This window comes from Emydura macquarii, unplaced genomic scaffold (genome assembly GCF_026122565.2).
Source record: "Emydura macquarii macquarii isolate MOO-44397 ecotype Brisbane River unplaced genomic scaffold, CSIRO-AGI_Emac_v2 contig_3287, whole genome shotgun sequence".
Taxonomy (NCBI): domain Eukaryota; kingdom Metazoa; phylum Chordata; order Testudines; family Chelidae; genus Emydura; species Emydura macquarii.
The window spans coordinates 5,176,169-5,201,629 of record NW_027133424.1 but is presented as its reverse complement, the minus strand read 5'-3'; the positions used below and the strand labels follow the sequence as shown (position 1 = coordinate 5,201,629).

The following is a 25,461-nucleotide window of genomic DNA, read 5'->3' as shown; positions in this document are numbered from 1 at the left end:
ACAGTTGAAGGGCAATGATAAGGAAACACTTCTCTTTAATCCAGGGTTGCCCCCACTTTCCGAGTCCTTCCACTGGCTTCCTGCCTCTTATTACATCAAATTCAAGTGTCTCTGTCTCCCCTACAAAGTTCTGCAATATAGACTATGAACCTAGCTGCAGAGTACAAAAATTTTGATGCCCTCTCCCCTCCCCCTCACACAGCTGGACACATACAAATATACATCATCACTTTTGACCAGTTTCCACTTTCCATGCCAAAAACAGAAGTTTCTATCGTGCTTTGGGGGCACTTCATTTTGTCTGGGGATTCCCCCCCCCCGCCTCCATTGTACTGTATATGGGGGGGGAAGAGTTTATGCAATTCTTGCCATTCAATATTTGGATTAATCAATTGGAAAGAAGCAAAAGACAATCAAAATTATGATCAACCTCTACTCCCCCCAACCTCCACATGTAACAACCTTCACACTGGTTAGTGCTCACTCTGCGCTACAATGCGACACTGAAGGGATTTCAAAACCAAACCATTAAAACCATTACAAGGGCCCAAATAGGGAACTAGGCAATTCAGTGGAGGAGACCAAGGCTAGTGGAGCTGAATAGAACTGGATACACAGGACGGGAGAGCGGCCAATGTCAGGACCCTGGTATGGAATCCAGGCCCACCAGGTCCCTAAACAGCATCTCTAGGCCGTCCATGCCATGACAACGTGCTGAACTACCACTCCTGACCAACAGCCTTGATGCTGAAGGCCTACAGTCCCACAGCAGCCAAGCCCCTGGTTGGCTGGACTCACAGCATTCTCGTTGGGTACCTGGGCTATAAAAGGACCCTGATAGAAAGAGGAAGCTGTCTGAGCAGCAGGCTATAGCCTGCTGGTTGCTGCCTCCATCACCTTGCCACCCTGCTGTTTTGCCTCACCTTGCCTTGCTGCCCTGCTCTCTCACCTGACCCTGCCTTGGCTGATCTCGCCTATCTCGTCAACCTGCCCCCTTGGATTGGATTTCCCCATGCGAGAACTCTGACCATTGCCTGGACTGCCTCTAATAACCTCCCAGTTACCAGGCCACCCACACATCACTAGACCACGGCTCTGGACGGACACCAGCCTGCTTGAGCCACTGGGCATTACAGTAGGTCAGATGGGAAAGGGAGGTGTGTAGGGAAACCTGACAGATGGGTGCTATCATTGGTCCTGATTCAAAGCATTTTGAAACCCATGGAAAGACTCCCACTGACATCACGGGCTTTGGATCAGGCACTCCATGCCTACCAGCCATCAGGAGATATCAGGCCTCCATTTGTACATGTATTGCATTTTACAGTCTTTCCTCACAATGCAAACTTCTCCTTCTCCTCCTCTCACCTTTAGTGTCTTAGTACGAGTCTCCCGGACACTTTCAGGTTTTGACTCAATGTGTTTCCGTAGCACAAGGGCCTCACACTCCAAGAATCTACAGAATCCACTGGTAGCGAAGAATGAGGCGTTATTCCTCCTCAGTAACCTTCTGGCCTTTTCAAAAGGCTCCTTGAAGTTGGACCACTGCTGAAGTCTGGCAAACCTAGATCACCAAGGGAGAGATCCACACAGGATTTGCTGTAAGGGGTGGGACTATTGGACCAGCCTATGGCCTTTCAGAAGAAGATGGAAAACTCATGCTGCATCTGGTTACTTGCACAATGTTATGCGCTGGGGAGAGGAATTCTTCCTACTGCTTGAAGCAAATCATGAGATATGATTGCCGCCAACTTCGATTGTAGCTCTTTGGGGGCAGTGACTATCTATTGTTCTGTGTTTGTATGGCGCCGAGCATAGCAGGGTCCTGGTTCATGACTAGGGCTCCTTGGCATGATGATGTTTATAATAATTTAGTGCAAAGCAAAGATGTTTTTACTGGACATAAAATTATCCATCCAAGGTATGTGATATGATGACAAGAACTTTTCAGCCACCACCTAGCTAAGAAGGCTTTAAGGCTCATCAATACCCCCATAGAGTCCTCTAATGGAACTGGCCCAATTCTGCCACCCTTACTCACATTAAGAAGTACCTGACCTTGACGTCAAGTAGTCCCACTAATTTCAACAGGACTCCTGGATTAAGGTGCTAGTCAACATGAGTATAGATGGCAGAACCCAGCCCAACGTTTCCAAGCTCCAAGCCACCATATGGCAAAATAAAGACTAAACCAGCAACATAGCAAAGCAATCTTGAGGAGACTTCATATATTACCAAATGGCAAGGGATGAATACAGCCCAAGCATGATGCTGTTCTGAGACATAAGGATGCAGTTTGTTTCATTGTGTTGTATGAATTCCAGGCACTCTTTAAATGTCTTAAATGAAAACCCTGTAAAAGAAATTTGCATTAGAGAAGCCGTTTCCTCTTTGGGCAGTGGTACATTTCCCTATTCTAACACTATCACAAGTATAAAGGTAGTCAAGAGGGATCTTGGAAGTAGCTGAATTGCCTGGCAAAAAAAGTCCTCAGATCTCAATCAAAGTCTAACAGAAATGCTGCAAGCTTTGGGGTTTTAACTGAGCTCCTTGGGACTATCACATGCTCTGTATAAGTGCTCTCTAGTGCAAGGGGAGAGACTCTGTACTGGGCAAAAAAAATAAAACATCAATAACCTTTCACCCTAGCATGCAGTCTGCTTTTTAACTGGCATGTTTCCTTTCCACAATGGATGCAATGTAGAGATGGGCAAAGCAATTCCCAAGTTGTGGAGCAGCAGCAGTCATTACATAAGGAAGGTTGCCACTTGGGTCCCATTATCCATCCCTCTCTAAAATACACCTCTAAAAGTATCTTGGTTATGTCAAAACTGGCTGGTTACACCGAGGTCCAAGGCAGGACGTGTGTGTTAAATTTTAAGTGAGTTAGAGAAGGTATTTTTGAAGGAGGATCTCCTTAAACTACAAAGGGGAAAGAGAGTTTCAAAATTCTTCCAACTTTTTTGCCACTTTTGTAGGAAAAAACAAATAACAACAACCATAAAGCCAAAGACAATTAGCTTCAGCAGATCTCTCCTACAGAGGCTGTCTGCCTTTGATCATGACTGTGAGCAGTAATCTCACCTACAATAGGTTATTAAACACATCTAATAGATACTCCAAGGACATTCCTGCTATGGCTAACTTGGAGTAATATGTAAAAGGATTGCTGGAGCCCTAGACTGTCACTGAAAGAAAAGTCTCTAGCCCTTTCCCTTGCAGAAACAGAGCCCAGCGCATAGCCAGACCAGGAGAGAGGAGAGACTTGTCAAAGAAAGAGATTTCCCATCATCAATCAAAGGTTCACAAGGGAGTTCTCCCCCCTTTAAGACCTCAGGAAACCCACAGTAAGGTGGTGTGAAGTGACCACCTGATATCCCAGCCAAGCCTCCTGTTCTCATCCAGTTCCCTGCTTTGTGGGCTGTGTGAAATCTGCATGAAGGAAGCTGTGGTCCTGCAGACCTTAAGCCAGGTCTACAATTCAATGATTTACCAACATAGTTAAGTCAGTTAGGGGAATGACATTTTAATGAGATAGCTGTGACAGACAAAACCTTAGCAGGTAGATGCAGTTATACCAGGGTAAAAAGGGCCTTGCCAGTATGGTTTATTTCATTCACCAAACTGGTATAAGCTGTAACATCAAAAGCATTTTTTGCTCATCTCCACTCGGAGGGTTTTGCCAATTCAGCCATACTGGTATAATTATACTGGAAAAGTTGTTAAGTGTACCCAAGGATTTAGGAGATTGAAGAGCACAGGGGGCTAGAAGGAGCAGGATGATTGGGGCGGAGATCAGGGGAACTCCCCCATACTGGCTTATTGAAGTCTGCAGAACCCCAGTTAGCCTTAGGAGGCTTGTTGGCCAACCTCACAACCTCCCACCTCCCAGTATTAGGCTTCTGATTTGTATGATAGTACCCCAACTGCTTCAATGTTCACACAGATATCAATATCCCATCAGGTGAGCTACAACCCCTTTTCTGTCAAACATTTTACCTCTCTTCTTTAAAAACTGACCATTTCAGTGTAATCACAAACAAGATGCCAGAATGAAGCCACTGTTTTTCAGGAATGCTGACATGGTGACCATCCCTGTCCAGGAGACAGAAGTGCCTTTGCAAAGCACACCAGTATCTGTTGTCCCCATCACTCAGTACTTACCAGCATAAAGCAAGAGCTCTAAGCAGTAAGAAAAGAAACAAGCCATCCCAATGATTTTCTCCTCCTCAATGGCCAACTCCTCCAGCCAGCTCAGTACTCGTACACAGTCTTGGAACCTAGACATCATGGAGCATTATTGCACGACACATTTTATTGTGGGACGTTTTCTTCCCCTATCGCTTCATTTCCTTTCTTCTTTCCATGTCTCATCTTCTATCATCCCATCTATCACTTCATTCTTGTATCTATCCTATTTTTCACTCCAAGGATCTTTGGCGAACAAACTTATGGAGAAGGGTCTCAAGAATGCCCCACAAGACACAGAGTGGACAGAGATGTTCCAGCGTGGTCCTTTCAACGTACATGAAATATCCCTGTGTGCATATAAGTGTCTGCAAGGTCAACTGCGCACAGCTAGTTGCCTTCACAGCTGGTCATTGACAAGGAAAAGCACCAGGAGCATATAGAGTTCAGGTGGCCGATCTATCACTGCAGACAAACATGTCATGGCAGAAGGAACTGTTGTGAGAACAAGTGTGTTCAGGAAGCCATTGTGGCTCAGAGAGAGTCATTATAGATGGAGGTCTAATAAGAAACAGAACAGCCTTCTGGTTTGCCAGGGTGAGAGGAAATAAGGGTGACACATGACTCCAGCTGACACTTCTGAGCTATGTGACAGAGGCACCTGCATCCCAAGTATGGGGATCCAAACTGTCTCCTCATGAAGAAAAAATTCACTTCAGAAGAAAAGTACCAGCCAACCAAAGCAAAAAGCCAAACTTAGCCTATCCATACTTCCTCACTCCCTGACTCTATAGGTCAGGGAAGTCCTTGGTCATGCTCATAATGTGCTTTCCATCTCTTTCTGTCAAGGGCATATTGTTCCCATTGATGGTAATTCACATTAAGATCTCTTAGGTATTGCTCAGTATTATCCCTCCATCTCCTCCTTGGACACCATAAGTAGGACCCTATGTAAATCACATTTTCATGGAGGTCATGGAAATCATGAAAATGCCCCCAAACCATGATCGTTTACATATTTTCTTTGCAACTGACTAAATTTACTTGTCAAATTCATTCCTTGCAAACTATCATGAATTTTCTTATAAAAAAAAAGGGGGGGGGAGGAGGCCTTAAACATAAGGCTGTGCTTCTTAGAGACACCTAGCTGGTCTGTCTTCTGTCATCGTAACCACATGCTCTGCCCACTGAAGTCATTGGGCTTTCTCTACATTTACTACATTGGGTCTCCATCGATCTGCTAAAGTTCCCATTAATTCTTCTTCACATGCCATTCTCCTCAGCCCATCCATATGGGAACATAAATATTTATCATACCTGATGCTCAGAAAGAGAGCTTTGAAGAGCATGCAGAGAACCAGATAGTCCAGCTTGGGTTTCTTCAGATACACACACATTTCATGGGCTCGATAGCCTGTGGAAAAAATAAATGTATTAAGTGTCACTCCTTTAATACTGACACCTTCTCCTCACAGTATATGATTGTAGCAGACTTACCTAATTGAATAGAGAGAGGCAGGTTACCCAAGCAGAGCTTCATATAGGCCAACGACTGTGCTAATTTAACCGTTGTTAATAGCCCTCCTCCAATAACCTGGAGGTGAGAGCTACGCTGGATAGCCATCAGCTCATATTTCATCCATTCAGCCTGGTAACCCATCATCTGGCAGCAGAGTGAGAATTCCGTATAGGATGAAATGATCTAAAATGTTCCAAACAACAAAACACAGGGGCCTGAAACTGTTGACTGGATTGTTACCTGGTATAGCCTCAAAAGGGATACATGGATAAACCAGAAGCCCCCACATTTCTTTGTTCATTTTTCTCTTACAACACTGACCATTACAAAAAATTAGGATGATTAATATGAATATTTCTTATAGTCACGTCTAAAGACTCTATTCAGGACTGGCCCCTCCCCCTCCAGGCTAGGTGCTGGATAGGCATAAAATATAAACTAGTACATGAAATTAGCAATGGCTTAAAAATCAAAACTAACCTAAACTGTTACAATAAAAAGAAGGAAACTGAACCTCAGATCAGCTTTTTTGGGAGGTTTAAAAAAAGCTCAGTGGCCTTTAATTATTTGTCACTTTAGCACATCTCTGCCTCCCTAGTTCTTCCCAGAGACAGAAGTGCTGCAACATGACAAGGAAGACCATGGTCATGTTATTACCAGCCAAGACAGTAAGAAGCAAGGCATTCCGGAAATCTGACAAGACAGCTGGTTTTCCATGAGATTTCCAGCCCCAGGGGCTTCGATAGTGTGAAAGAGGGTCAGAAAAACAGAACATTGGGATGATTATCCAATGCAAAGCTTTTACAGGTCACCCTTGAAATCAGGCATCAGCTCTATAAGAGTCAGAACTCCTCAGTCCCCTTACGGCAGGTGTGTCCTGTCACCACAGTTACGTCCAGTGCTGCTGGTTACTTCGTCTTCTTGGGGGGCAGGAGAAGAGGGTTCCCAGCTGCGAGTGGACCCACCTGGCTCTCATCTTCAGATTCCTCCGCTGAGTTCACTTTCATGAGCGCAGCCAGGCGACAGAACTTCTTGCTGTTTGTAGCGGTGTCCAGGCTGAAGAGTTGCCACAGTAAGGAAAGGCAGTGACCCTGCTGGTGAAGGAAAGCTAATTTCTTCTCCCTGTCACATGAGAGACATCGTTAGCCAGAGCAGATCCCAGCAGTGCACAGATCTCACTGTCGCTGCTAATTAAATAGAGAGTGGGGGTGAGGAAAAAGAGGAGGCAGGATCCTGATCTGGACATTCCCCCCAGGAGAGGAGGCAGGAAGGATTCCAGGGGCAGGAGAGGGGAAAGGAGGAAGTAGCAGTAGGCTGATGGGTCTCTGTGCGGGTAATGATGTAGCAGTGGGGAGGTTGAAGTACCTATGGGCATTGGGAAGGGAGGGGGACATCTACTCCCCTACTTTGGCTGGCTGTGGAAGGGGGCAGCGCAGAAGAGCCTGAGGCTGCTTCATACAGCAATGCTGAGAACTCTCCCCTTCCCTGGCCACCGCAGATCAGCTGTTAGGTTCCAGCCAAGGGGAATCACTGGCAATTGTAGCCCCTGCCCACAGGGGTTGCTCTGTCAGCAGAGGGGAGCAGGAGGGGCTTGGCCAGGGCATGGGGGAGCAGCACTGGCTGGGGCAGCCACTTCTTCTCCCCACCCCGCAAGCATGGGGGGAGGACAGTAATGGGAAGGATCAGAGGAGACAGCTGTGAGGGAATATGGGGAAAGCCATGTTGTCAGCTCTCGTGATATTTGGCATTTTTCTTAAATCCCCAGCTCCTGGAGTCATGGAATCACAGGAGAGCCTTGGCTGCCATTTATTTTTTAAAAGAACAAGTTTCGTGATTGTGAAGAAACGCTTGAGGCCAGCAATCCTGGGGGAGGGAAGAGAAGCCAGAGGGGCTGTGGGAGAGGAAAGAGACCAGGGGGGAGGCAGTTTGAGGAAGAGAGAATGAGGGGCCTGTGGGAAGAGGAAGGGAAGGAGTGAGTGTGCGTAAGGAAGAGGGGAGCCTGGGAACTGAGGGAGGAAACTCTTGGCACGAGGGTGGAAGCGTGGCTCACCATCTGGAGACTGCTGCAGTGTAGGCTGGGAGCCTGCCACAGGGGAGGCCAGAGTAAGTGTGGGACAGGGGGTGTTTTGTTGAGGAGTGTTGTGTTGGGACACTTTGGTGATCCAGGGAAGGGGGTGGCTTCGTGGCAGGGAATGGCTGTGTCCATCCTCCCACCAGTGGGGCAAGAGGTAAATGTAATGCAAGGGTGAGTTTGCAGCAGCAGGAAGAGAGGTCCAGTGGAGATGGGGAAGAAGGTGAGCAGAGGAGGAAGGCAGCAGCAGGAGGCTATGGTGAAGTACCTTGGGGATTCCTGGGGGAGAGGTGAGACAGCCTGACGGGGGTTGGATTCCCCCCTGCTGCCTCAACCCAAACTCTGTCATTCCACCCCCTCAGGGTCTCACCTGCCCCTCCTGGAATCCAGCCTTTTCCCGCTCACTTTTTTCCCTACTACTGAAACCCCCCTGCTGGATCCTCCATTGCTGCTACCTGTTCTCACTACCTCACCTTCACCCCCAAGGATCCCTCTTCTGACTCCCCTTCTCCTCTCCTGCCTAAACCCTCTACCTCTGCCACTTCCTCCTTTCCACTGCCCTAACCCTCTCCATACCCCGGGCTGCCTCCCTGACCTCCCCCACCACCTTCTGCTGTTCCACCACTGCCTCCTCTCCACTGGGGCTCCCTTATTTCCCCATGCTTCCTCCTCCCCAGCACATCCCCCATTATGCACTCCACTCTATCTCCCCTTCCTGTGGTACCTCCATCCGCTCATGCTGATACCCCCACTGCCTCACCTCTCTCTCTCTGCTTGAATCCCCAACAAAACTGTCCCCCATGGCCCACAGGCTCTCTACTTAACACCAGATGGCTCCCTCCTGGCTCCCTCCGCCCCCGCTGTCTCCAAAGCCCATGGTTACAAACATAGCTTCTCCTATTCTCAGGTGCCCCTTCACCTAGGACATCCCCGAACCACTAAGATGATGACTTCTTGCTCCACAACCTAAAAGAATGCTTGTAAACACATTAAGCGGCCACGCTAGTAGAATACATTCTGTTAGAGCATTGCCACTGTTCAGGGAGATTATTTGTAGTGAAAATAAAAACTTTACAAACTTGTTTATGAACGTTGTACCCATTTTTATCACAAACAGGTAAATCAAAGCATTGTTCCCAGGCTGAAATATAAGCACTCCCATCAAGAGGCTAGTTAGCAAGGAGAGGCAAACAAAATTTTGAAATAATGCCTTCAGCAGTAGCAGGGTGTATAAAAATATTCTCAAAAGCAGATGCATTTCTTCACAATCAATTCCTGTTTTCCAAAATAAATGCCTTGCTCTAAAGTATTGTACCACTGGGAACTTATGTCTCTCTAATTCTTCCTTCACTAGCATATGTAAACACCACTATTTAAAGCCCCTGTTCTTCACATACTTAATTTGAAGCATGCGTGTTACACTCTTCAAACTAAGTCTGTGCTTAAGTCTTTGCAGGATCGAGGTCCAAATAATGACCAGGGTCTAAGGTGAAATCCACGCAATTTGGTTTTACTTCAGTTCTACTTCCTACCCTTTACTGCGACTATACAAGAATTGCTGCTTCTTCTGGTGAGACGCGTGCTTTGACACTTCCACCAGAGTCTTAAAAAAGACTCCAATCAAGGTAAATGGGAATCTTCTGTTTAATAAAATCAAAGCCTTCTTGATCAATTTCTTTGCCAAATTCATTTGGCCCATGTTATAACAGACCTGCAGAGGGGAAGCGAGAGTGAGACAAAGACCATTTGTAACATTACTAGCCAACTGTGCATTCTGAAATGGTGGGACTCTCAGTTGCCTCCCATTTTCTATCATGACATCACTGTTGGAGCCAAGGGCAGAAGTTGAGAGTAGAAAGTGGATTGGGTGAAACCTCATCTAAACTGTTGTGACTTCCACCCCTCATTGAAGATAGCTGTGAGAGACAACTCGGTGGCCCCAACAAAGATGACAAGAGAAATGTGAGCCTGTCCAGTAGTCTGGACTTTTGCAAGAGGAAGGCCTCACAGGATAAGGTTGTACAGACGTAGGAGAGAGACATAGCTACTGCTGAAGGACCACAGAGAGAAGCAACAGTAAGAAAGCCAGACACCCTCAGCCTGAACAATCTGGCTGAAAGAGATGGATGCTATGAGCAAGGAAGCTGTCTCCTATTTTTGGTTCCTCCTGTGTTTGGAGAAACTGGACTTTGTACATTCCCTGTAGATAAACAAGATTGCATGAAAGGAACCAGACTCCATTGTCAATTTCTCTTCCCAACCAGTGCAAAGTCTGAACTTTGACTAGCCACTCAGGTCACAATGGATAAAACATCAATAGGCCAGGGGTCTATTACAGGAGTGGATGGGTGAGGTTCTGTGGCCTGCATTGTACAGGTCAGACTAGATGATCATAATGGTCCCTTCTGAGCTTAAAGCCTCTGAGTCTAATCTGTCCCTCCCTAGTTTTGCATGAAAGTCATTGCACTGCCACCAAGACAATCTAAGGCAGAGGCCTGGAATTCTGATATTGCCACCTCTTCTTGGGGAAAACGGATGATGGTGCTGTTGGTGGTGGAGGGGAATATTAGGTCTTTGATTCAGCACGGTACGTAAAGTTAAGTACCTTGCTGAATCAGGGCCTAGTAACTTGAACATGGGGGGAGGAGGTGCTGTGATGAAGGGGCTCAGGCTACCCCTTGCTGCCTGCGGGGTACAGCCCGGTGCAGCAGGAGCGCCTTCCTCTCTGCTCCAGAGTGGAGACCTCCATCCCCTCCTGGCTGTGGCTCCTAGTGGCCAGCTCTTCCTCCCACACTCTGGGACTGTCCCAGCCCAGGCTGTTCCACCTTTACTTGGTGGCCTGCTGGAATGAAAGTGATGCTGCAGAGTGAAAGACGAGTGTGGCATTTCTGCCAGCCGATGGGAGCTGGAAGTTGGGAGGCTGGGAGGGAAGGGGAGTTGAAACTGCAGGGGAAAGAGACAAGAAGTCTGGGGGCAGGGGTCCTGACCCCGCACCCCAGCTTCCAGGGGGATTCCAGATCCCAGCCCCACCCAGCTCACAAGAGATCCCTCTCTCTGCCTTCCAGGACCCAGTCTCCCAGTTCTCAGGGGTCCCCCCTTCTCAGGTATCCCCCAGGTCTTCGAGGTCCTTCTCCCCCATGCCACACTCTGACCCCCCAGTTCCCCATCTCTCAGGGGCTCCCCATTTTCTTGCTCATCCCAAAAGGTGGTGTCAGTGCAGGAGGTTGGGGATATTTTGGGAGTGAACCTTCCACCATCACCACCCACCTGGGCTACCTCCAGGGCACTGGAGCGTTTGCATTTTGCCCTCCCCCCAATAACCCACCTTCCCTGGGACTGGGAAGGGGCACTTGAATATGAGGGATGCTCAGTATAGTAGTATGGGAAGAGATCTGCCCTTCTGGATCCCTCACGTCACTGCCCCCTCTGTGTCCCCACACCAGTGAGACTCTATCTGTAACCCTCTGGGTCCCTCCCCCTTTCTGAGGCTCTCAGGTCACCCTGCTCTCTGCCACCATAGCCCTCTGGTGCCCTCCTGTCTCTGCGCCTCCCCTTGGCCCTGGTTAGAGATTCCAGGAAATCATCCTCCATGAACAGCCCCGACCAGATACATAAAGAGATTTCTCCACGTCTAGCTGTCTCTTTACCTCACCCTTGAGGCAGTAGAAGGTGGCTTCCTCAAACTGGTTTATTACAGTTGCTTTAAGGTCCACCGACTTGATCAGATTCTCCGCTGTATTCAGATTGCAAAAGGCCTTAAAGAAAGCAAAGCACAGAGAGGGTGCGTGACCCCCTGTGCCGCACATATCTCCAACCCCACCGCCCACTGGAGAGAGAGGGCTGAATTCTCCCATCTGCTGCAAGCAGCTGGAGATGGCCAGTGGAGAATCCCCTTTGTGCAGTGGACTCCGCTCAGTGCAGGCAGCTGTGTGTCTCCTGCCCCTGCCTCCCACACCCTGTGCCAACAGAAGGAGGCGGGTTGCTGAGGGCAAGGTGTGAGCAGAATGGGTTCATGGCAAAGCATTACGCCAGATTCCACTGGGGGAAGCCTAAGTGTGGGCTGCCCTTGTGCAGCCGTCTCGTGCCAGGGCAGTGCGGCACTGAACTGGGGACCCCGTCTCCTCCCCTCTCGAGCTGTGCTCAGACTGTGGAGAATCAAGCTGCAAACCAAAGGGAGCTCTTTTCACCATATTGAGGAGAGCAACGTTGCTTTCTTTCCCCTTGGAGTAACCCAGGAGCTGCTGGAACTGCATGTAGACCTGGGACATAAAGCCCAGGGGCTCCTTTGGTTGGATTTATGGAGGAAATGTAGTAGTGAGGGGCTGATAGCACTGAGTCCCAGTCACCCTTCAACCCCCCTCCTCCCCACGCACACACACACACACACAGCCCTGCCCATATACTTCACTCCTGACATACATACCACCTCCTCCTGGCTGTTCCTGTTGTGGGTCCCTTCCACAGCTTGGTAACATGCACCAGTCCTGACTCGGAGTACCCTGTGTCTGCCATGAGCTCTCCAGAGCAGAGATTGCTCATTCATATGATGTCGAAATGTCACCAAAGACTACAATGGGTTGCCCCAAATCACGTCCCTAATGATCTCCTCAACCTCCCCCCACCCCCAGCCTCGAGGGAATTGCAGTTAGTACATTAAACCACTGTGGCTGTGAGCATTCCTCACTACCCTCCGTCCACTATATAGATGCACAAACCACCTCAGTCTGACTATCCTGGGGGGTGAGTGAAATCGCCTTGAGGCTGGTGGGTGGGACAGCTGTCCTTCACTCTGGATAAATGTCTAAGGCCTTGTCTACTCTACAAAGATAAATCAACCTATGTTTAGTCGACTTACAGCCACTGCATTAATTACTGTGGTGGCTGATGTCCACACTGCCCTCCTTGGGTCGAGGGTGCATCCTCCCCAGAAGCGCTTCTCCCAACCCAGGAGGGACAGTGTGGGGAGCTGAGACCAGTCTCTCAGTTCTGCTGGCAGCTCCCTGCCAGAAGCCCGGCTGCCCCACAAGCTTCCAGGCTCCCAGCAGACTGCCACCCTTTCCCCCCCCCCCCCCACTCCCTGTTCCCTGCCCATGAAAGCCGCCTGAGGCTTCTCACCCCCAGCAAGGAGGGTCCAGCTGCCCAGCTTCATATCATCCCCCTCCCCCCTGGCCCTACACCTGAGGTGGTTTTATGATGTTGGCATAGCAGGAGAGTTACATCGGTGGGAGGAGCGTTTCAGTCTGTACACCTCCACTGGTTTGTCAACAAAAGCTGGCTTTTGTCAACAACGCTCTGTAGTGTAGGCCAGCCCTATGCAACTCAGCTCCTTTATGGAACAGACAACCAGAACAATAGGAGCCTCCCCCCGAAACACAGGCCACATGCAAAGCTGGAGCAGGAGTTGAGCTATGTGGCCCAAGGGGTTTCCTGGGAGTCTGATGATAAACATAGGGTTGGAGATGGACTGAACTGCAGGGGCGTGTGTGGGTGTGGGTGTGAGAAACACCACAGAAAGACACCGAGAAAGCAGAAGAAAGCCAAGGACAGCCCAAGAGGGACTTGTAGCATGACTCTGAGAAAAAGGTGAGAGAGCATGTGTTTGGGCAGAGGACTGCCTGGAAAGAAGCTTAGCTTGGATCTGTGAGCAATTAACTGTCTCCTGCTGTTAGATTCCTACGGTGTTCAGGGAAACAGAACTTTATGTGCATTCCTTGTAAATACAGAGGATTACATCAATGACATGCTGGCTCAGTTTCTCCTTCTAACAGAAACAACCCACAGGATCCCAAATTTTAGCTAACTGCTTGGGTCAAAAGGGATAATAATATTAAACCGTATGCAAGCTTGTAATTTCCCATGTGCTATGTCTGTGACATTAAAATCCTGCTCCGCAGCTCAGGGTCTCTAGCAAAACAGGACAGAGAGAGTAGGAAAAGATAGGGCCTAATGCCACCATTCTGAAAGTACTAAAGACTGTGTGTTCCTAGGTGAAATCCGGCTATCCTGCTAAAATGGAGACAAGTAAGAGGGAGACCAAAGGAGAGGACATGAACACACATGGGAGTTGGGACTGAGGGAACAAAGTAGCTCACCATGTAGTTGTTTGACAGATGTAAGTAAGCAGCTGCACACTCCAACAAGTAATACAAGGCTCTGGCGTATTCTCCCAACGCCATGCAGTGCCGGGCAAGGGGCACAAACACAGACTCCACAATCTCTTCACATTCGCATGAGCCCAAGCGCCTGATCTTCTCCCGGCCCCTGTCAGAATGCTGAATGATCTCGTCTAGTCTCTCCAGAAACTCCTTCTCTATCTCTTCAGCTCTGGCCAGAGACAAGATGGCAGAGAAGGGGCAGAAGGATTCCCACGTCACAAGGCTTGTCTTGTGCGTACACGTGCAGGGGGTGTTGTAGAATTCATTGTTCTAATTACCTAGTGTTGTTTTTATGTTGTTCTTTTGCCCCATAGGACGGTCTCTGTCCCTAATCCCTTACCACTCTTGTGCCTTCTGTGGCACTGTTCTGGAGGAAGACTATGGTATTCTTTTATGCAGAGCAAGATTAAGGCAATCTGGGATTCTTGGCAAACCCCCACATGGGGACTCGAGGCCACTAGAGGGTGGACATGTGGCAATGCCCCACCACCACCAACAAGCATGGCAGAGCCTCCCTTCTCCCTGGGCCATGCTGTTTGCTGTGATGTGGGCTCAGGCAGCTTTCTCCCTAGCTACAGTGGCTGCTGCCTCCTGCAAACCCAGGCAGGCATCCCTGCATCAGTTACTCTCCCTTCTGTTTTTTCAAGTTCTTTTTTGCAAGGGCTGGACACGAACTTCTTAAAAAAGAAAGCTGAGATGCAGACGTTATTGCAGGATTCATGAAGCTGAGGCCCTCAGCACATGCCTGAGACACCAGCCCTGGGCCTCTGTGCTTGTGGCCAGGAGGCAAGCAGCCCTTTTTCTGCCTCACTTAGCGCCTCTGAGAGTACCAGCACATGACACCTCCTAAACAGAACAAGTGAAAACCATTTCAGCTTTGAATTCTTCCTATCCCTTAACAGACCAGGGAGAAAGCAGAGCACAAAAGTTGGCTAAAATGTGCCTCACTGAACACGGGTTCTACAAGAGATCTTGGTAAGCAGGCCTTACCATCTTCCCTTGGATAGAAAAGAAATGGGACCTAAAAGCTTGCTTAAGCTGTATCTCATATTTTTAGCTCGTCTGCAGCAGGACTGTGAAACATAGCTGGCCTTGACAGTATAGAGCTTTCATGAGTATCTGTCTTTCTTGAGCAGGATCAGGACCTTTGGCACCAGAGGTACCTGTAGATAAACATATAGAAGCCTGCCTGTTTATATAGGGTGCAGAAAGCACCTCTTAGCATAGACTTCTCCCAGTGTCACAAGCAGAAGACTGGTCGCTTCTTTTTTTTTTTTTAAGGTAAGTGTCAAATAGACCTGCCTCTGGTGAGTCCTCCAAGCAGCTGTGCTCCTCAATGCCTCAGAGGACCACTGACACTCCCTGCATTCAGTGCTCTGGTGATAACGATCCCTCCTTGGAAGAGCCGGTGCTCAGTGCCACTGAGCTGGTGCTGACCACGGGAGTTGAAACTCTAGTGTCACCCCCATCCCTTTTACAGTAGTCTGTGAGGTGGGGCTTGGATGGATGCTGGCGCTGCGCTGCTGCACGCAGCCCTGATACCAAGTCCCAGCCCTCAGGGGAAAGTTTCAACTAAGGCCCCGCTTTGAGGGCAGAAACTTTAAAGCACTTCAAGCCAATTTATTATTGTATTACAGTAGTCAGTACCCCATGTATTTGGATTTGCCAAGGAATCCTCCCTCTGCTGCAGAAGAATGCTCCAGAATCTAAGCTTTCATTTTTTAAAAAGTATGTTTTCTATCCCTTATGATCAAGGCAAAAACCTTGAAAATGTGAACTGAGTGTAAATGGCTGGCAAGATGCCTGCCTGAGTCTGCAGAGAGCCTGAAACAATCATTCTGAGAGTGTGTTCTGCTGCATCCATCTCAACCAGGGCTCCATTGACTCTGCTCTTCCATGGCTGAGCAAGTTGGCATTTTCCCAGGATGCCACAGAAACCGCCATTTCTGCCACAGAATTCACTGGTTTGCTACAGTCAGGCACTCACTGTTTTATCTTCCTGACCTGCCAGGACCTGCCTGCAGCTACCTCTTGCCCTGCAGATTTCCCCACAACAGAGAGATCATTGGATTTCCATGCATGCTTCCTGCTCTGGGAGTAGGGAAAGAGCCAACTCCATGGAACAATGCAGGCTGCCAAGCTAAGCAGGCTGGAGAACAGTACAACAGCTGAAGTCTAGGAAAATGAACCACTGAAGCCATCTCCCAGCTCTCCACTTCCTTGGTGTCCATGGAGGAAGAGGGCTCTGGGCCAGATTGGCACAGGAGCTGAGGTTTGGGGCATGGAGCCTGGCCATGCAGCGTATGTAATGAAAAACCCATTCTTGGATTGTTGAAAATAATCAAATTCTACTGCAAGAATTTTCATCTATGAGTCATGGGGTGGGGGAGTAGTGAGTGGGAATGAAAAGCATTTCCCAGAGACAAGAGAGTAAATTAATATTCCTGTAGAACATACAAGCTGTTGCTTTGGTCCCATTATGCCATGGAATACATGAGGCTCTGACAGTAATACCCAAAGGTTTGTTCCATTCTAAGGTGACTATCATGGTGACACAGCTGAGTCCCACACACCCTCCAAACTCCCAGTCTCCATATGTATCTTACCCTCCAACAGGTAACATCTTTCCCCAGACAGCAGCCAAGCCCATATATCCCACTCACAACCTCTGGAGCCCCTAGAAATCTATTTCTTTGTAAAGTGGTCTGGTGAATGAAGATCTTGTTCCCATACTTAAGGTTTTCCTCTGGTAACATCCTGTGCTTTTTTAGTGTCTTTGCTGTCTCTGGAAAGGAAATTAACCACTGGGTTCAGTGCATCATCATATGTCCTGGAATAAGAGCCATTTTTTACCATTCTCTAGCACTAAGATAATGAGATGAAATTCAAAGGCGCTGCTGAGGAGTTATTCACAGTGTTGCCATAACATAGGGAATGTCTTCACTGCAGAATTAATGTGTGACATACCAGGCCAGGGAACTCCAAAATGACACAGTTAATGGGAAGAATCCCACCCGCTCAGAAATCCTCAAAATGCCAATGGCTTAAGGAGGAGAAACACCCACTACTCCCAAAAATGCTCTTTATGGGCCAGATCCTTAGCTGGTGTAAATCAGTATAGTTCTACTTATGTCAACACAGCTACACTCATTTACACCAGTATATGATCTAACCCTAAGTGGGATTTTTTGCCCAAACTTGTTAGCCCATAATTGACTTCATCAAACCGTTAAAGGTTCTTTTCAGAGCAGCATTTTAGTTAGTCAGGGAAGTGGGAGAAATTCAGTGCTCTCTAGCCACCTATTTTTTGTTGCTTTCTTTTAAACAGTATTTTTTAATTCTGAATTTTTAAGGCTAATAAAAGCTAATGAGGGGTCAAATTCTGCTCTCCATTACAAAGATGCAATGCCCATGGGAATCAGTGGAAGTCCTATAACTAACAAAGCTGTGGCTGGAGCTAGAGAAGCACAGTGTTGTTTGGGTTTAAAGCTGTTACAGTCAAGCATGGATTTTATCTTTAATTTCTCCCTGCTGCATTGACTGAGTCTAAAAAGAACCAATGGCTGGTCTGTTACATTCCAGGAAGAGAAGCTTGAGTTTACCTTTCTCCATGTCTTGTGGAAGTAACAGCTCTAACTTCTTGGAGAAAGTAGAAGCAGTGATGACTGAAATTCAGAGAACAAGGGAAAATGCATATCTCATTAAGGGTGCCTGCCATACACATCCTTTGTTCAAGACAAATGGTTCTGGTACATGCTGCCTACAAAGAGAAGAATCTTTACCGGCACTGGAGGTCAGGAAAACTCCAGAAGATGGTTGTCTGGACACAGAGATCCTATCCAAGGTTGCACCTGTTCAACATGAAAAAAAATCAAAGAATAAAGTCCCTCTGAAAAGCCGCCTTACAGTCATCACCTCCCTTTGCTTATTGGAAAGCGAATGTGCTCAGCTTTCATTGCAACCCTGCCTGCAGTTTAGCAGCACAGGTCAGCTGAGAAAGAGACGGCTGCCTCTATGAAAGTGGCTACTGTACCTTTTCCTGGCCTAATTTCTTTGTGGAAATGTACATTCTGCTCCATAAACTCCCTTTGGAGTGTCATTTGAAATAGTTATTCTTCCTTTCTACTCCTTAAAAAAACCCTGTTGGGTAATGTTGACACAGAGTAGTTGCAGTACTCCACCCCAGAGAAGGCTGCATTTCATTGGTGAGTGAGTGATCCCTGTAAAGCACGATGTCACTGACAGGCACTGTATAAATACTGTAGGAAATTTCTATTATACTGTGAACTGATCACTCACATTTCCAGTTCAGTGTTTTGGCCAGCATATTCCATTAATGTTTGTGAGTATGGATTAACTGTTACAGTCTCAGACCCGGTGTGATGAATGGCTAACTGTTTGCTGTGTAATTGCTTGCTGTGACTGAGAATGAACTATGTGTATTATAAAATAAAGGGGGTTAAGCAAACCCCCAGAATCATCACTGAGACAATGTTGAAAGTATTATATAAAGCACCACCACACATGGCACCTCTAATCCACCTAGCTCCTCTTTTTATTAAGAACTAAGTGACCAGTTCTTTTGCAGAGCCTGTACAAAGCTGTACATCCTCATGTGTTAACATACTAAGTCAAATTCACTTTGGTCTAACTCCACTGAAGTAGGTTTACTTTTCTCTTTAATTATTTTGTATAGGTATGTTACAAATTGCACATATTTTCCTACTTATACTGTGAACAGCAGTGTTATTTACAAGAGCCAATGTTTCAACATTCAGACTGCCAGAACTGAAGCAGGAAGTAAGGAATAACCCGAACACCTGGGCTTGTATCCTTCTTCTTGTAACATTTGCTGTAGGATCTTACAGAGCTCAAGTTTACATTTCATCTAAAAAATGGAAGTCTCCAGCTGGGCAGCAGTTCCTATCACCATAGTAGGGCATTGGTTCAGTATTGACTCAGGGTAATAGGCCCAGATCCTCAAAGGTATGTAAGAACATGAAATCGATCAGATTTGGTCAGACCAATGGCCCATCTAGCCCAATATCCTGTCTTCCGACAGTGGCCAATGCCAGGTGCTTCAGAGGGAATGAATGGAACAGGTCATCATCACGTGATCCATCAAGTGATTGAAATCAATGGGAGTTAGATATCTTTGAGGATCTGGGCCATAATCATTTGCTCTCTCTGATGGAGCTTACCCCCCATCACCTGCAAGGCAAGGGAAAATACCCCAACTAGACATGCTCCGCACTTGTGGGTAGGATTAACTAATTGGCTCCTGGCCAGAGGAGGCAGAGCTCAGTTGAAGGGACAGGTTTCTGACAAAGCCAGGGCAAGACAGTGGGTTTAACAGACAGGAAACAGAGTAAGAATTCTACGGAGTCAGGTTAGGTCCCGGTAGGAGAAGCCTGGAGGGAGGGGCAGCAAGGAAATGACAGTGGAGCCGGAGGGAAAGTGCAGAAGAGGAATTAGTTTGAAGATCTGGTTCGACTTTCATTTGGATTTGTTCATGTTACTCCAAAAGGGGTTTAAACTTCCACGTGCCTTGGCAAGAGGGCCGCACCACAGTACACCCAGAAGGGGAGTCAGGAGAAGAGGAAGCCTGGGAAAGGCCATTGGAGGGTCGGGGGAGAGACCAGCAGGTGAGGCCAGAGACAAGGAACCGATACAACAAGGCTACCAGACACACAGGATGCCCACTAGGAGAGAATGCGCTACTACACTCCTCTTGTATCCTTCTCCACTCTCCATCCCAATCCTTTCCCTGCCTCTTTCGTTTCCTTTTTGGGCTCTCTCGCGTCTACCTGCACCCATATTATTTCACTCAATCTCTCTCCCTCGTCAGCCACTTCCCTCTTCGTCCCTCTTTCTCTTCTGCAACTGGCTGGCTTCTAGCCTGGTTGTCTCGCTTCGCTCCCTCCCGCTTACTGGCATTTCTGTATGTGACAGGACGTTTTACCTTCATTTGTCCTCTGGCCACTTTTGGGGGCGCATGTGCTGGCGAGGGAAGCCTCAACTGTCACAGCTTGTGGCTCTATAGCTGCCAAATAGGAAAGAGAAACAGCTTTTAATACACAGGTGTAGAACAACTCCTTGTTGCTGTCTGCATGGCAGTGGCCAGTGGAAGCCAGTGTGCCGTTGTGCTAGGTGCTGTACAGACACTGAATACAAAGAGGGTCCCTGTCCAAAAGCACTTATAATTTAAAAGACAAACTCTAAAGGATAAGATCTGTCCTCAGCTAGACCCACACAACTCCTCTGACTGCCATGGAGGCTACACAGCCAGAGCCTCCTGTGCTCTGTGGCACAATTATTAGTGATTATTTGTATTACTGTAGTGCCCAGGAGACCCAGTCACAGACCAGGGCTCTCCTGTGCTAGGGGGCTGTACAAACACAGAACAAAGAGAAGGCCCCTGCCTCAAAGAGCTTGCAGTGGCTCAAATCCTGCAGCAGAACTCCTAAGTTCCACCAACAGGGTGAATTTCTTGGCATCTTGGCAAACTTTACAGCTGTTGAAACAGAGTCCACAGGGCTCTGATTGAGATGAATGGGACAGGTCACACCTCTCACAGCTATTATTTCAGCTAGCTTCTTTCCCTCAAAGCCATTGTTTCAGGCTCTCTGCAGACTCAGGCAGGTGACACAGCATCACTTTACATTTTCTCCATCATCATAAGGCCTACAAACGTATCTGTTCCAAAAGGAGAGGTCAGATTATGCAGCACAGTTCTGGGGCGAGGGCTGAGCTCCCCAGCAAACCCTAGGTCCTGTGTATAGGTGTAGCTGAAGGCAGAATTTGGGCCAGTCCAGGTCCCCCCTTCTTATACCTCCAGTCCTGCTATCATAGCCTCCTTCCCTGCACACAGTCCCACCCCTCAACTCTGCCTGCTTCACACTACTCTTCCACAGCCCCACTCTGGTCCTGCCTTCACCACAGCCCTGCATATTTCCCTACCCATCAGCTCCCAACACTGGAGCTGAAAGCTGAGCAGAAATGTGAGGGGGCATGGAAAGGTTACAGCACATGTGGGGGTTCAGGGGGCAGAAAGTGTGGATACAGGGACAAATAAGGGGATTGGGATGGCATGGAAAAGAGGCCAGGATGCTCCTCCAGATTTTCCCTATGGTGGGAGGGACTTGGAGCAAACAGGGCTACTGGAGGTAAAGGAGAAGGGAGAGTGGGACTCAGCAAAGGTATCTGGTGCATCCAGTCATCTGAGAACAGAAGATGCCCAGAGTCCATGCCCACAAGTACACCTGGTGATATTCATGAGGCCCCATGCCTCAGAGTATGCTGAGGCTCAATACACTTCCGTGCAGCATTGGGACGCAGAGATGCGTTGAGAACTGTGCAGTCAGTGCATTGCCTGCATGGCCCTAGTCTCTGCAGCAGTGAGCAAAGTCCTCTCTTTAAGATTCTGCCCCCTCCCAGTAGCACAGTCCCTAGGAGAGCCCAATCTGAGGAGCGTGGCGTAAACAAGAGCTTCTGTGTACCTTCAAATGAGGGTGCCTCAAGCTTTTTCAGAGTTGTATTAATGATCATTGAGGCTGCTTCACTGAGCGGGTATTCCTTGTGCTGCTCAGAAACTGTTTCCTGAGACTCAATGCCCTCCAGCATCATCTCCACTATGTAGCGGTGAAATGAAATGAAGTCCCCTTCACCGCAGCGTTTGCATTTGTGAGCCTGCCCTTCTAGATAGCTCACGCACTTGCGATGTAAGGCTTTCTTCTGGCTCTTTAGCCAGACTTCGTAAGCTGCTTCCTGCAGCAGCGGGGTGCAGAATGCCATGGCACCGCACTGCATCACCAGCTGTTCCTGCTGGATTCGGTTATAGACGGAAGAGCGGATATCTGAAAGATAACGTGGATTTCTTCATCAGCTCTTACCCGCAAGGCCAGAGTTGTTGCACTCCAGACTCTCTGTCTCTGCTGCAGCTGCTCACTGATGGAAGTGTCCGCACTGAAGGTGTACCACTGCCACAGGCAGGGTGGGGGCACTCGCTGGCAGTGGGGATCAAACCCAGAACCAGCGGATCTTAAAGTATGAGTCGTTACTGCACAAGCTAAAAATTGCAGCCCCGAGGCACAGATATAGCAGGCTCCTCAACCTCTAGATTTGGCCCAGCCACCAACGAGAAGGCCAGAGTGCCACCCTGAGTGGATGGGTGTGGGTTATCGCTGCTTGGCCATACACCAGCAGGCACCAGAATAACCACAGCCACTTTAACTCACACCTCTTGTTATTGCTGGTGCCAGACTTGCACCGAAATAATAAAAGTGCGACTCAAACCCTGTGTGGTGATTTCCATCCCAGTCTTGTGTGTAAACAAGCCCTTAAACAACAGAGGGAGAGTTTAGTGGAATCTTAGGTATGTGATGTACCAGAACAGAACAAAATTAAAAATTCAAGTAAGACGTATTAGTTCATGCCAACCCATTTCATCTCTATTTGTCATCAAAGTGTGGTAGGATTTTTTGAATGACTATAATTAGTGTTAAATTTAGCACTTTAATATATATGCTGCCACATCATGGTTATGATTGTTGTTTGTATTAAAATAACTCACAAAGATCTCAACTGAGATCCAGGTTCCATTATCCTAGGCACCATATAAATGCATAAAATACAGTCTCTGCCCTGATGAGCTTATACTCTAAATACAAGTCAGACAAAGTGAGGGACGGGAAGCTGAAACACAGAGAGGTGAAGTGATTTGCCCAAGGTCACACAGCAGGTCAGTGGCAGAGCCAGGAGGAGAGCTTAGGTTTCCTGCGTGTCAGGCCAGTTCCCTATCCCCTGGATGCAGCTGTCTCACTCTAGGTACTGGAGGAGTGACATGAATACATTTACAATAGCATTCCTAATGCTGCAACAGCTGAGTTTTTGTACAGAATTTTCCTTTTTTTTCTTTAAAGAAAAAAAGCATTGATAGTTACCCTGAAAAACAGGGTTACTTACCAGTAACTGTTGTTTTTCAAGATGTGTTGCTCATATCCATTCCAATATAGGTGATTACACGCCCCATGCACTGGTTCCCAGAACATTTTTTCCCCTTAGCAAGCCCCGTAGGGCTAGCTTAGGCACCCCCTGGAGTGCTATGCTCATGCCACGGTATATGAGGCGCCGCCAGCCCTGGGGGCCCTCAGTCCCTTCTTTCTGCCGACTCCGACAGTGGGGACGGAGGGTAGGTGTGGAATGGATATAAGCAACACATCTCGAAGAACAACAGTGATTGCTCATATCCATTCCAACATAGGTGATTAAATAGCCATACCTTGGAGGTGGGTAGAAGTCATCGGTGAGCTGCTCTCATCAGCATGGCCCTTCCGAAGCCCACGCCCTCTCTCGCCTGCTGCACGATGGCGTAATGGGACGTGAAGGTGAGGACTGACGACCAGGTCGCTGCCTTGCAGATGTCCTGCAGAGGACTCTTTCCAGAAAGGCCGCCGCCAAGTCCTGGGCTCTGGTTGAGCACGCTGAAACAGCTCCTGGAAGTGGCACCTTCACCTTCTCGTAGCAGGTCCTGATGCAGGCGGTGATGCAGGTGGAGATGCGTTGGGTGGAGACAGGTGAGCCCTTCATCCAGTCCACCACAGCCACGAACAGCTGCGTCGACTTCTGGAACAGCCACGTCTGCTCGATGTAGAAGGCCAGGGCTTGTCTCATGTCCAGCGAGTGCCATCTCCGCTCCTCCTCCAAACCGTGTGGTTTAGGAAAGAACACGGGGAGGAAGATATCCTGGTTATAGTGGAACTGGGACACCCCCTGAGGCAGGAAGGCCGGGTGGGATCTCAACCGTAATGTGTCCTTATAAAAGACGATGTAGGTGGGCTCCGAGGTTAAAGCTCTTATCTCAGAGACCCTCCTAGCTGATGTAATGGCCACCAGGAAGGCTATCTTCCATGACAGAACGAGCAGTGGGCATGTAGCCATGGGCTTGAAGGAGGGTCCCGTCAGTGTGGCAAGGACCAGGTTCAAGTCCCAGGGAGGCACCGGGTCACGGACCTGCGGGTATAGCCTCTCCACCCCTTTAAGGAACCTGACTGACATGGGGTGTGAGAATAATGACCTCTCTTCCATCGGCTGGTGGAAGGCCGAGATGGCTGCCAGGTACACCTTTAGGGAGGCTCTAGACCCTGGAGCTTCAGATGGAGCAGGTACTCCAAAATCGCCTGTATGGGCGAGCAGCTCGGTGGGATACCCTGGGACTCTGCCCAACAGGGAAACCACTTCCACTTGGTCCAGTAGACCACCTGAGTGGAAGATTTTCTGCTGCCCAGCAGAACCTGTTGGACCTGCGCTGAGCAGGCTCTCTCTCCCTCCGTCAGCCAGAGAGCCTCCATGCCATCAGGCGGAGGGAGTCCAGGTCCGGGTGCAGCAGGAGACTCTTGTCCTGGGAGAGCAGGTTGTAATGCCTCGGGAGCGGCAGCGGCGTGGCTATGGAAAGGTCCAGCAACATGCTGAACCAGTGCTGTCTTGGCCAAGCTGGGGTGATCAATATGACGCTTTGTCCCTCTTGATCTTCGAGTGCTTTGGGCAGCAGCGGAATGGGGGGAAACGCATACATCAGGGTCCCCGTCCATTCTATAAGGAATGCGTCAGAGATAGAGCCCGGCTTGTGACCCCGAGCGAACAGAACCTCAGGCACTTCCTGTTCCAGGACGATGCGAACAGGTCCAGTTGGGGAACACCCCACTTGCGGAAGATAAAACTTATCACCTCCGGGTGTAGCGACCAGTCGTGTCGGGGTAGAAACGATCTGCTGAGGTGATCCGCCTCGTTGTTCCTGACCCCAGGGAGGTGAGAGGCAGATATGTGAAAGTCGTGCCTCACTGCAAAGTCCCAGAGTTGAATGGCCTCCTGGCAAAGGGCCGAGGAGTGCGCTCCCCCCTGCCTGTTCATGTAGAACATGGCCGCCTTGTTGTCCATGAGGATCTGCACCATCCTGCCCCACAGGAATCTGAGGAACACCTTGCAGGCCAGGCGGAATGCTCTGAGCTCCCAGACATTGATGTGGAGACTCCTTTTGTCTGCCAACCAGAGCCCCACATCCGAAGCGTCCATGATGAGGGTGACCGATGGGGCCAAGTCTCGGAATGGGACCCCCCTTAGAACTTCCCTGGGAGTCCTCCACCAGTTCAGAGAGATCAGGGAACCATGACCACCCTGTTCAAGGAGGCCTGGCTGGAGCGTATACTGAGGCTAGCCACGCCTGGAGAGGCCTGAGTTTGAGGCGAGCCAGCCTCACCACGTATGTACAGGCCGCCATATGTCCCAACAGCTGCAGGCAGTGCCTGGCTGTCGTCGTGGGGGACCTGTGGAGATAGTCGATAATGGCAGCCATCGTCTCGAAGCGAGGCTGTTGCAGAAAGGCTCTGGCCTGGGTGGCATCCAGGGTGGCCCCGATAAAGTCTATGCGCTGCACTGGGGTGAGAGTGGACTTCTGCTTGTTGATGAGCAGCCCCAGTCTGGTGTATGTTGTGCAGGTGAGAGCCAGGCTGTTCCTCACGTGGACTCTGGAC

At 48.8% G+C, this 25,461-nt stretch overlaps 1 protein-coding gene across 1 annotated transcript in view; it reads right to left on the bottom strand.

The window, feature by feature from the left end:
- ADCY10 (adenylate cyclase 10) overlaps positions 1 to 25,461 on the bottom strand; it is a 77,145-nt gene that overhangs the window by 7,365 nt on the left and 44,319 nt on the right. The window contains exons 20-32 of the mRNA XM_067532525.1: positions 21,433 to 21,789; positions 19,896 to 19,976; positions 17,536 to 17,598; positions 16,667 to 16,718; positions 13,871 to 14,102; positions 11,426 to 11,533; positions 9,311 to 9,489; positions 6,673 to 6,829; positions 5,686 to 5,890; positions 5,506 to 5,602; positions 4,165 to 4,280; positions 2,236 to 2,353; positions 1,369 to 1,564 (exon numbers count right to left, since the gene is read on the bottom strand). Coding sequence (XP_067388626.1) covers positions 1,369 to 1,564; positions 2,236 to 2,353; positions 4,165 to 4,280; positions 5,506 to 5,602; positions 5,686 to 5,890; positions 6,673 to 6,829; positions 9,311 to 9,489; positions 11,426 to 11,533; positions 13,871 to 14,102; positions 16,667 to 16,718; positions 17,536 to 17,598; positions 19,896 to 19,976; positions 21,433 to 21,789 — 1,961 coding nt within the window. The remainder of the gene's footprint in view (positions 1 to 1,368; positions 1,565 to 2,235; positions 2,354 to 4,164; positions 4,281 to 5,505; positions 5,603 to 5,685; positions 5,891 to 6,672; positions 6,830 to 9,310; positions 9,490 to 11,425; positions 11,534 to 13,870; positions 14,103 to 16,666; positions 16,719 to 17,535; positions 17,599 to 19,895; positions 19,977 to 21,432; positions 21,790 to 25,461) is intronic.